The sequence below is a fragment of the Phaenicophaeus curvirostris genome, chromosome 2 (assembly GCF_032191515.1).
Source record: "Phaenicophaeus curvirostris isolate KB17595 chromosome 2, BPBGC_Pcur_1.0, whole genome shotgun sequence".
NCBI classification, from domain to species: domain Eukaryota; kingdom Metazoa; phylum Chordata; class Aves; order Cuculiformes; family Cuculidae; genus Phaenicophaeus; species Phaenicophaeus curvirostris.
In genome coordinates, this window is record NC_091393.1 from 91,777,739 (window position 1) to 91,790,293 (window position 12,555).

Consider the following 12,555-nt stretch of genomic DNA (forward strand, 5'->3'; position numbering starts at 1 on the left):
GATCGGAGTGTGGTATTTTAAGACATGATTTGAAGCTTGGATTTTTTGAGATGTGGCACCTACAGAAAGTGTCTTGCCCCCACTGAAATAGGTGGCAAAATCTCTGCTGGCTTCAATAAGGACAAGTTTGGTAGTGTGGAGAGCGTTCAGTTTGGTTTTGGAGGTGCTGATAAGGACTGCAGTGCTGAGTTAGTTACACATCTGTCCATTCGTTGTATTCAAATTTCGGTTGAATTCCCAAACGTGATAACTGAAAAGAGTATAAATCTCCATTCAACTTTAATTGGCAGTTGTTGTTAGCTGATACTTGCTCGTGTGAACCATGTCTGTAGTAAGGTAACCATTGTGGTGTTTTTTGGTTTGTTTTTTTTAAAACTAGTATGGAAACTTGTGGAATAGAGTGGCAATGAAAAGCTATTAATTGGGCATGGGCTTACAAATTGAGAAATGATCAGTTCATAGGGAAGTTACGTTCTCGGGCTGTATAGTGTTTTTTCAGAATCTTTGAATGTTACATATACAGAATGAGAAGTACGATACACAGGTATTTTCTACTAGAAACAAGGTAAAAACACCTGAACAACTGACCCCACATTTCCTGAAGTGTTGTATTGTACAAATAATGTATGCTAATAGTCTGCATTACTGCATACAGTAGTTTCTAGAAATAGGAGTATCTAGCTTCCTTTGGGCAGCTGAACATTTATTTCCTAAGGAACTGTTGAGATTACGTCTCCTTCTTTTCCTCATTTGGAGTGAAACCAGGACCTTTCAAAATGCTTTATGAGTATCAAGTTTACTGAAGAATTGTATATGCCGTGGCACAACTTAGAAAACGGAGCCCAAAATAGGCCATAGCATAGTGATGAAGATCGTCACTGCTGGGGAAACGGGCTGAGCCGAGTGCTGGTGAATCCCACCATCATCACCTCCAGCCTTCAACTTACTCTGGATTTTGCCCATGTGGTGTAAAACAATCTGTTTCCAGATGAAAGTCTTGTGAAGATTGTGGTGTTGCCAAGAGCAGCTTAGGATGCAGTAGGAGAAAAATGGTATTGAATAAATTAGAAATTAAGTTCTGAACATGTGTGTCTGAGGGAAACCAGATTGTGGACAGCTGCAGTTGGGGTTCACATGTGTACTTGCTGTGCTTGACTGTAGCTGGTTTAACCTTTACTGTCATGCATACTGTTAACAATCAAAGTGCACATTTCCATTTTTTCTTAATGTATTAAAATAGCACTGTAGCTTGGTAAGTTACCACATTATTCAGCTTAAATGAAGACTTTTTTTAATGGTATACTAATGGGAAATCAGATTTAAGTGTTGGATAGACAAGCTTTTCTAGGTTGTCTTTAGTGTGTTTTTTATTTGCCACTCTGTATGTGGGTCTGGTATTTCAAAATTGTGTAAGGACCCTGCCTGCCCTCTTGGGTGTTCATGAAACATGAAGATGCATACTGTTGTGCTTAGCTGTTCATGAGAGGTAGCACTTTTGTGTTTCTTCTGTTGCTGTTTATCAAGAGTCCTTGAATAGCTCCCATTGTTTTTGGAGTAGTTTTTCATAGAGAGGTTTTGCATTGTTCTAAGCTTTTTAAATTACAAATTTCTTCTTGTACTCTTTTGTGTACAGATGTCTTTGAAGTACTGATGTGTAAATTGAGTTCCACAGCTGATTTCAAACTTTGTAAGTTCACCTTAAAAGCACCCCTCAGTTTTAGAATCTTGGAGTGAAAACGCATTTTCCTATATATAGGAAGTTCATGCTTCCATGTTGCACTGTGTTACTAAGTTGAAATCCCAAATTTCTGACTGTTAGTTCTTTTTTTTAAAATACAGTTCCTTGTAGATTTTGCAACAGTGCAGTAGTTGCTTTTTGTTGATATTACTCTGGAAGGTAAGCTATCTATAAGGAATAATTTCATGTTGTAGAATACAAGCACAGCATGGTTTACAAGTGAGTAGTTAAATCCTTGTGTTTTTACAAAGCAGTTTTTTAAAATGAATTTTGCTTCCTTACTCCCGTTGTCCTGAAATGACAGGTTTTTTATAATTGTGCCTTCTGTTTTTTTTCCTGAGTGAAATTGAGAGTGGGATTTTAATTAGCAATCAAATTTTTCAATATTTGTCTCTTTTCCATTAAATACTTTGTCATTATTACACTGCACATAATTTTTTACAGTAATGAGAGGGGAGGAGTGGAACTACCTCTTAATATTTGTGGGTTTGTATTCCATGTGTATAAAATCAATTTTTTTAAGATTAAATGGCTTGACATGGTTCTGAAGGTGGCTGTAAAACACATACTTGGCTAGTTACAAAAACCCCAGATTGTCAAGTTCGGAAGATAATAGCATGGACTTGAACCTTAAGAATAAAATATGTAGTAGTAAGGGTTTGAATTTATATTCCTTTCTTACACTCCTCTGTTGCAAAGAATGCAAATGAGGTTTTGTGCTGTGTAGGAAAGATTCCTTCAGTGAATGGGAGGCTTCCTCTTTGTTAGGAATCTGGGGGAAAACTGTTGATGTGTTAGACAACAGCACCTTCACAACCTGAAATGCCTGCTGCTTAAGTGATGCATTACCTAATGTGTGGTAATATGGAATCTTTTGTTTTCCCTAGTTCAGAAGCACACTGAGCACAATAGTAGCGCTGTGAAAATTAACGGGAGTCTTAATGGAAATTTGCGAGAGAGGAGGACTAAGAACTTCAACTCTGGGCGTTTTGCCTCTGCAGTCAATGTGGAATCACTTAATACTGCTGTGATCCTTTGATGTAATTTAACAAGGGATGGATGCTTGTATTGGGTTAGTACAGAGTTATTTTACATCTGTATTCAAAAAGGATATGACAGATAAAAATGTCATAAACTTGGTCTAGCACTCTCAATTCACCACAGTACCATTCTCTACAGTGACTATTGCAGTAAATTTGATTTCTTCTGTTTTTTGTTGTTCTGATGATGGTTATTATAGTGACAATGTATTTCTTCAGGTATTCCACAGTAAAGTTAGTATTAATGTTGGGATTGTAGAGCAAAATTCTGGAGAATGGTCCAGAGCAGCAGAATTCTGCAGAAGATTTGATGGCGCAGGTCCATCATGTGTCCTCAAGTGTCCTCAGAGTTCCTGCTGACTGGACGTGTACAAATTCTTACCGAACTTGAGAGGATTCGTGGGCATATCTTGTAACTGAAACAGTAGTTGCTTCAGATACCGCGTGTGTTACTCTATACGAGTTTGATTGTCTCCCTTTATAAAGCTATAACTACAGCTCTCAGAAGTCGTGGGCCAGCATGCTGCCAGTCAGGAACCAATCCTGTGTGGTTGCATGAAAGTTATGAGTCTGTGAATGTTTACAACAGTTCTCCAGCTAAGTTTATTCACTTGTGGCTTACAGAGTTCTGATGTTGATTGTATCACTCTCTTGGGAATTACTGCTCTAAATGTTGGTTTTCTAAACTAGCCACTATCTTAGGCTTTTCCAAAATGTGAAAATATTTTACTATTTTATATCTGAAGTTACGTATTATGGTTGTATGAAATTATAAATGACTTTGAGAAAGAAGAATAATTATATTGTGACAAGCTTGAATATAACTTATATTTAAAAGCCAGTGTTTACAGTGTTGTTGAATTCTCCCATGCTTTAAGTTAAAAAAGTCATGTGTGGTATATGAAGCAAGTCTGAAGAGTTGGACTCTTTTCTGGACAAGTGCAGTTTTAATGACTGCAGGTTACAGACCTTGCATCTGTTTGATACTGTGGATGGTGTAGCATGGCGATGAAGAATTAGGTGGCTAAGAAAGGACCACTGGAGGCTGCCTGGTTTAGTGCTCCACTGTACACAGAACTTGCTTAGTAGAATTGTTTGGTTGGGAAAGACCTTTGAGATCATCGCTTCCAACCAGACCTGTCCACTGCTAAACCATATCCCTGAGCACCTCATTTACCCATCTTTAATACCTCTGGGGGTGATGACTCAGCCACCTCCCTGGGCAGCCTCTTCCAGTGAGAAGTTAGGACAGGTTGGTCAGGGCCATTTGAGTTTCAGAAATTTCCGAAGAGTGTGATTCCACAGTCGTGATACTTGAGCATTCTCATTTGTGAACTTCTTTGGTCTCCGTTAGCCTTCTGTTGTCCAGACTGGAGATTTGTTGTTCTCTCTGACTTTTAGTGTCACATGCTCCAAACCCCGTAGGATTTTATTGGCACTCTGCTGGACTCTTTCACTCTTTTCCTATATTGCTCTTAAAGGGGGTTGTGGCAAAACTGAAGATGGTGTTTCAGGTGGGAGTTCACAAGAGCCGAGAAGACTGTAATAATTGCTTCCGTCAGCTTGCTGACTGCCTTGTAGCTATCGTGAAAGTGGTGGCCGCGTTAACTGCGTGTGACTACAGTCCAACAGTTGCTTTAAGCTGGCTGAAGCAGCACTACCTTCCCTCCTACTAGCTAAGCAGCTCCTTCATTTCTGTTCCCTCCCTTGTGCTGGCTCTAGTGCCCTTGTAGCCCCACGGCAATCTAGAACCAAATAAAGGAGCTAGTCCAAGTTGAGACAGATCAGTGTATTTTGTCAGGTCAGGTTTCTGTTCCAGGTGACTGTTCAAAGCCTTGAGCTGACTCAGGGGAGGCAGCTGAGTCGAAGGTGGCGCAGGACTGCGCTCTCCCTCTTCTGTTGGTCTTTGCTCTGTAGCAGCTGAGAGTGTTGAAAAGGAGGCAGAGGTTTTAAGGCCAAATAACAACAATCCCCCAGAGGACTGGCCTGCATAGCTGGCATTACCTTGTCAGTTTTATTATTTTCACCTTTCCTTAAAATCTGTTTGGGTAAAGGGAACTCAGCGGTTATTTCCCAAAGGGGATGAGCAGTGCTGCTTCCGCAAGTACATACGACCCAAGTTGAAGTATGTACTGGGCTCACCGGTGTGGTATCAGAGGTATGAAATAAAATAGTAGAGGGTTTACTAATTATAAGTTACAGGGAATATTGGCACTTGGTTGTGTCTAATTAGTAAGGACTGCCCTTTGTAAATTAGCTGGATGCACCAGCAGGCTGAGTTTGGCCTACTTACCACAGACTGATTTTTGTGGTTTAATTTTTTTTTTTAATTTGGAAAAAAGATACACCTGTAGAAAGGTAGTGATGATAACTAGAGGTTTGCTAGGCTACATTGCAACATCTCTCCAGCAGGTTGTGTCACTCTTCTGAAGCTGTATTTCCCCCCAGCTGTCTCTGATGTGGCTTTTGTCTGGCCCTGGGTGCTGACAAGTTTACCCACCTGGGCCTCCACCCAAACCGTTTGCCCATGGGCTGAATTCCCTGTCAACTAATGCAGAACCAGAAGTGGATCCATCTTAGAGTCTGGGCCAGTGGTCTCCTGATGTTTTTGATCACGCACTGCTCTTGGTAGAAGCTTCTGGAGTATGCACACACAATACATGTATATTTATTTACAACTTGTATCTGTGTACTGCTGAGGTTCTGAGATTTTCATCCTGCACCCCAATGGCTTGTCTTATGCACCCCTTCTGCTGCACACACCCCACGAATCTAGGCTATGTTAACATGATTCTCTAACTCTACTCATTATGTCAATTTTTATCTTCAAACTGTCTTGATTTAACAAGGTTTATACTGATTTCATACACCAGTTGTTGATTTGGCCCCCTATATGTTAACAAACAGAAGGAAGGAATTTGTATAACTTGAGTTTAGAAAAACCGAAAAGGTAGTTGACAAGAAAAGCAGCAAACTTTTCTACAGGACAGGCTTTTGTTTATTAACACACTTTAAAATGATCATCTGTGTCAAGGTCATGCATTGCTTAAGTTGCCCTCTTTTCTAAATACACCAAATGAGTAGTTGCATTTGGGTGTGCAAGGCCTCTATCTGATTGTGCACGTCGTCTCTTGCTGTTCTGAAGTTAACAGGACACTAATCCTCATTGAAAATCCACATCAGTTAAAAATATTTAAACCTGCAGTTATGTGGTTATATCGATCATGGGTGCGTGTGGCAAAACAGGAACAGAATTTAGTATAAATAGGTAGGTTTGTGGCTTGGTCGTCGTCTTGATTGTTCTTTCACAGACCGCAAACCCCCTATGTGTGCTGTTTAAGTTGCGTTTTGGTCCTGTGGTATTTCAGAAAAGCACTGCCGTGCAGCCTCATGTAAGTGTGGTGTTACCTAGCCATCATTTGTGGGGACATTGAGATGCTAGTGGTCTGCCTGTGCTTTATTTGCAGTTTTCAAAGTGCAGGAGCATGTAGCCCCTTAGGCTACAAATGCTGATCAGGACTACTGCTCAAAGAAGGAAGAGCTGTGTATTGTAAGTGTACAGCTGTGGTGGGACATGGATGAGCTATATAAAAGCTTGGTAATGGTTTTATACAGATTAGCTCTTTGGTAAACCAGAATTGAAAAAAAGGAAAAGGTAGCATAATATTTCTTTTTCTGTGTGTGTAGAGTTCTGCTAGTGATGACAAGAATGTTGTTACAACTTGCTAGAGAGATGCACTTCTGGAGGGATCTGCTAGTGATTCTTGGTATTTGTAGAAAACAACATTTTTCTTTGGGTTGCAAACTGGTAGTAGTTTACCTTATGTTGACTAGATTTTTCTTGTATCATATTTGTGAAACAAGGAAAAGCAGCAAACTTCTTCTAATAAAGCCACCTGCACTTTCAGCTAAAGGGATGAATAGTGAAGAATGCATATTATCATCAAGATTTTCTTTCATTGATGTTTTCATGCAATTTATTTTGAAAGATTTTTAATTAATTTAAAGTATTTTTTAATGTAATGTTTTTCATTTTGATGGTTATATGTGAGATTTCTAGAGTGTGGTGAACTTACCAAATTTGTTGTAATTTGTGTTACTAGTTTCTGTACTCAAAGGAATACTGATTGAACAAAATTCTATGTGGTCACTTTCCCTAATGTTGAAACCTTATTTTATAATAGCACAGTCACAGAGAATATTTGGTTTGATAAAGTGAAGACAATTATTTTATTTAAATAAAGATGTCAGTATTACCAGATGGGATTTTCAAAAGTAGGCATGCAGTGTGAAATTGAATATCCTGTTGACTTTGATAGAGCTGTTTTTTACTTTTGGTTGGCTAGGAGTCTTTGAAACCTTGCTCGTGAGCTGCTAGAGGAAGTTACAGCTTCCTGTAAGCTGCACAGGTAGTGCACATAAAGCAGAATGCTAATCACATAATGCTAATTGCTTGTTAATTTGTTCCTACTAATGCACATTTACATTTAAATTTTGTGATGTCCTAAAATATTATGTTATTTCCTTAGTATTGTGTTGCAAGATTCGGTGCTCATGGTGGTGGCTGTATGCAGCAGTGAGCAGATGTGCTCACTGGGAGAAATTCTCATGGGAGAAGTTAATTTAAGATGCATAATCACCTAATGAATGCTGATTTTTGTTGACATTTGGGCTAGTTCTCTGTAGCCATGATTTGTTTTCCTTTTCTCCCAGAGAGATGATACTGGGTGATCCGTACAGTGATCTGGTTCTGCTTCGTCCTCTCTATTAGCTAAAGAGTAGGAGATATAAGAAAAAAACTTGATTGAGGCTATGCAGTATAGAGGACAGTGTACTCTCTGCTAGTCTAAAGTATGAACCAGTTTCAGAATCAGAGGAGTGCAGAAAAATGACAGGGAAGAGGTTACAAAATCACAGGACAGTTGAGGTAGGAAGGTTGGTCTGGAGGTCACTTCATCCAGTATCTGCGTACAGCAGGATCAGCTAGAGCAGGCTGCTCAGGGCTGTGGTCCAGCTGGATTCTGGGTATCTCCAAAGATGGAGACTTCTTTACCTTGCTGGAAAACCTGTGCCAGTATTTGACCGCCCTCAGAATTAAAAGTTTTTTCTTACGTTTAAATAGAGTTTTTTTGTTTGTTTCAATTTCTGCCTCATGTTCACTCACTGGATACCGAGAAGAGTTTGGCTCAGCCTTCTTTACACCCTCGACCCAACATTTAGACACACAGATGATTCCCCTGTAGCCTTCTGTTCCCCAGGTGGAATGGTCCTCGTGCTCTCAGCCTCTTGTATAACAGATGGTCCAGTCCCTTCATTGTCTTAATTGTTTTGGAGATCTTTATAAGAGAGAAAGAGACTTAAAAATTAGTCATGTGAATCTGATCAGGTTGAGTGAGTTTCTGTTTGGCAAGAAGTAGGAGAGAGAACAAAATGAATTAAAGCCAAAACTGTATTAATAAATTTGAGCGATAAATATGGTAGTGGACTTCTAAAGGGAGGTTATGAAAAAAACCAAACATGGAATGTACAGTGATCAGTTTGATGTAATTAGAAGATAACTGTGAAGATGAGATTGAATAGCTAAATGGAAGCTAGGGTAGCCGAAGGTTTAGGAAATGTTAGCATCAGTTGATGACTGAACTGGTGTGTTAGATGTGGGATCGTTACAGAGAGAATAAGGGAGGATGAAATTGTGCTAAGAGTTACTGACAAGGAATAGGGAGAAGGTGCAGATAGATAACGTTCTTGAGAGTTACCAGTGAACAGGAGAACCAAGATACGCAAACAGAAGCTTTAAAGGAACAGCAGCAGTTGGAGGAATGAGTGGTGGAACATGTTTGGTATAGGCAGCACCTGACTGAGTAGGTAGCGAGTGTTGGTGATGATGATATTTTGAGGCTAAGAATGCTTTGCACCCAGTGATGGATGCTTACATCCAGTTTGGTTAATGCAAACAGATTCCTTACCTGTACTTACAAGGATTGTGAGAACTCTGTACTATTCATCACAAGTTTGTTTAAGTTTGAGTATTAATGAGGAGAAACTAGAAATGGCCATATTGGCACTAACAATACCTAAGAAGGGTGTGAGAGAAAATAATGTTATTTTTAATGCTTTGCAATGACTTAGCTATAGTTTTGGTTCTAGCCTATAGCAGCACTATCATGATATTAAGCTCAACTGGTTTACCTTTTTGGCTGGTCAGTATTGTATCCATCAATTTATAGCAGTTTTTTGTAGGTTCTGTAGTGTCAAGTTATTCCCTCATGGGGGTTAGCTGGAAGTAAATTCTTATAGGAGTGCTTTATTTGGAATCTTGAGATTGTATTCAGTGTTGATTTTTTTACTACTTTTTTCTGAAGTCACGGAAGTTCTGTTTAATCAGTTTGGTTGATCGTTTGCCTTTCTGCAATTTAAAATTCTAAAAAATCCCGCCTAAATGGTAAAACAGCATAGGTGATTTTGTATATCATTGTGTGGGGCTGAATTTGATTTTGAGATAGAAGGTGTAGGTTTATTTAAGAATTTTGCCAATATTAGACATCTGTCAGCTTAGTAAATTGTTTAATAAAAAATATTGAGATATTCTAAATCGGTTTTGTTGTTGAAAGCAATCTTTTGTCTGATACGTATCAAATACTTATCCTCTCCATTTCTATTCTAGTTGTCATGGATGATGATGATGATGAATCCTGTCTCCTTGATCTTATTGGGTAAGTTTTTCTTAAGCAATTTTTTCAGAAAAATTGGGAAAAATCATTTTGGAGAATGACCTTCTAGAAGTGGTTGTATTGCAGTATTGCCTCAAGACTAGGTGACCTGCAAAAGAAAAGAGTAGCTATGCTTCATTTCCTCCATGTGGAGATGTGTGTATTACAAAGCCTTCAATCCCGGTATGTGCTACCTGAGAGTCTGCTTGCTGGAATTCTCCTCAAGAGAGGCTAAGGAGTGGGTGTGTATGGAGGTTGTATTGTCTTCTCAGCTAGTCCTGATGCCAGGTCACTGTTGAAACACATCACCAAGGATGTTATTACAGACTTCATTACAAAGAACTCCTTTTTTTTGGATAAGAAAAAATAAAGATGTAATTTTTTTTGAGTAGTGAAACTAGATACTAAATAACACTATGCTTACATTTTAAAGGGAAATGTAAAATTATTCTTAATTCTGAATACTTATTTTCCACTGATAACATATATTTGCGTAAGAATGTTAGAAAATCGCTACCCAGTACTGTTAAGTATTCATGACAAACAAGAATTGATCAGCATTTTACTCAAAGGTACTTGATTTTAATAAAATCGGGGATTTTAAATGATCTTTTTTTCCCTATTATTTCCATTACAGATTTATCTTTAATTCCATATGGGGATCTCAAAAAATAATTAGGATAGCTGAATCAGGAGCAAATTTTTTGTGGATTGAATATGACAAATTACCTTCCTTTGGCTGACAGTCATGTCAGTATTCAAGAACAGATAATATGCTATAATACATTTAACACATGTAGAAAATGGAACGTTTCATATACAATACATTGTTCGAACTCTGCCAGAAATTAGTATGACATCAGTCTCATAGCAGCTATTAAAAGATTGTCTCTGCTTAACAGAAGAATTTCTTACTGACTTCAATATAGTGAATAAATTGACCTTTTACTTTTCTCACACACTCAAAGCTTCCAGTGAAACCAGTGAGAGCTTTAACTTTAGAAAAGACAAAGTGCCACAGCAGTGGCTGCTCTGATTTGAACGTTAGTCTGTGGATGCTGTAGCGAAAGCATTGCCTGTAATGGCTCACGATTATATTCTGTAAAAGTATACTCCAAGGTTACTGATTGTAGCCATGTAAAAACACATCCTGCTTGCAACAGAACATCAAGATGATAATTGACTGCATGGGGCAATTAAGTGCTCTGTCATGAGCATGAATCATGCGGATCCTGGTACAAGTTCACAGGCGGTCCAGAAAATGAAGTGCTCTCTATACAGATGAGTGTTTGTGTGAAAAATTAGTGTGTTCTTCCTGCTGCTGGCAGCAGTTACCGTCTTAAGTATCTAGAAGAATGGAAACCAGTGGTTTTTTTCCACCTGAACTTTGATTTTGGTAAGTGCCTTCTAAAATTGCTTCCTTACAAAAGACAATATTTAAGGTCATGAAGTGGTCTTCATTTTTAATTGCATTTTTCATGATTTGAAGCCAGTGAGTGTAATTAGTATTAAATGGCCTGGTTATTATCAGTAAAACTCATAAGTATGATAGAGTCCTATATGAGATCACGAGTTGTGTTCTCCTTAATTGTTTAAGTTTAGTGTAATCTACTATGAAAATGACATTTTTGTTTGAAAATATATGTAACTACTTCAGTGTTCTAAGTGTAATTGTACCATAAAGTCCCTGCTAAGTACTGTCATGAATGCATGGTTTGTTTTTTAAGTGGAAAAACGAGGAATAGAGGTGTGTTTGTACTTTTTTAGATGACTAGTTGTAAACCCGAAAGGTCTTTAACTTGTTCCTTTCTTATTTTCTAGGATGGTCAAGAGAGAAGGAGAGGTGTTTTGAAGTAATATTTTTTACCTGAGAATCTGCTTCTCAAAAATGTTTTATTATTACTTGTTAACCAATAAAGATATTTAAAAATCAAAAAACTCCATGTCATTTTACCCTTAATGCTAATGGACGTGTTGGAAAATGCTGTATAATTGTTGTATTAAAATAATCCCATGTAACACAACCTTTAAATGTTTTTTACTTAGTCTGTATGTGCAGTTACATAAATGCATTTTTGATTTGTTCGAATTTCCAACACTTATGAGACCACATTTTTAATCTGAGTTTTATTCAGTGATAGTGCTTAGTTCATGAATATACTAAAATTGTATTTCATAATATTTTGTCAGTTATTTCTGTGGTGGATTTATTTTTGAAAAGATTCAGGTTTGTCAACAGTATTTTTTTTTTTTTTAACTTAGGTTAAGGGTGGCAGAAAATATGTTAAAGATACAGGTTTGAAAATAGCCTCTTGACTTAGATGCTAGCTAAACAAGCATTAAAATTTATTTTCCTAAACTAACGTGTTGTAGTTCTCAAGTTTTTTGGTGGCAGTATTTTCCTTAGGTTTTGTACTATAGGCTGTCATAAAATACTGTATTTTTAGAAAATATGAGTAATGCCTTTACAAAAGGAAGTGGAATGCAACTAAATGTTTTGATGAATGTGGTTTGTTGCTCGAAATGCCTTGGTACAGTGACAGCAAACACAACCAACATCTGCACATTGTGTGAATACAGAAACAGATCCTCAGACGGTATAAACTTTCAGCTTTGCAGTAGAGTTAGTGCAAGAAATGTGTTTGTACTATGAACCTCATTTATATGACTGCAGTATCTGGCTTAGTTAAATTAGCTTCATTAGCAGAAAGAGTTTTCTAAAAGTGGTAACTTTTTGTTTTTCCCCCTTAAGGGACCCACAGGCGCTGAATTATTTTCTTCATGGACCTAGTGGTAAATCTGTAAGTAGCATTCCCTGTGTATTCTACATACATAAGTTCCATTAAATGTATTATCACTAAACATGATTTTTTTTTGTTTTTGTTTTTTTTTTTACTAGAGCAATGAAGACTTGACTAATGCAGAATATTCTGTAGCCAACTCAAATTCAATTTTCGCCAACTCCAATGTAAGTGGTCAGGAGGTAATTTATATTTGTATTGAGATTGCATGCTTCTGTCATGGCTTTACTTGATTTTTATAAAACTGAATGAAGTAGATGTAGGTT

At 37.7% G+C, this 12,555-nt stretch overlaps 1 protein-coding gene across 4 annotated transcripts in view; it reads left to right on the forward strand.

Annotated features, from left to right (window-relative positions):
* BICRAL (BICRA like chromatin remodeling complex associated protein) overlaps nucleotides 1-12,555 on the forward strand; it is a 46,016-nt gene that overhangs the window by 17,052 nt on the left and 16,409 nt on the right. For 2 of the 4 annotated variants that reach the window (XM_069852883.1, XM_069852882.1), the window contains exons 2-4: nucleotides 9,443-9,491; nucleotides 12,241-12,289; nucleotides 12,388-12,456. In XM_069852883.1, coding sequence (XP_069708984.1) covers nucleotides 9,448-9,491; nucleotides 12,241-12,289; nucleotides 12,388-12,456 — 162 coding nt within the window. In that variant the 5' untranslated portion in view covers nucleotides 9,443-9,447. Of the gene's footprint in view, nucleotides 1-1,500; nucleotides 1,688-2,625; nucleotides 2,811-9,442; nucleotides 9,492-12,240; nucleotides 12,290-12,387; nucleotides 12,457-12,555 lie in introns of those variants that run through there. The other 2 variants (XM_069852881.1, XM_069852880.1) reach the window with 2 other exon arrangements.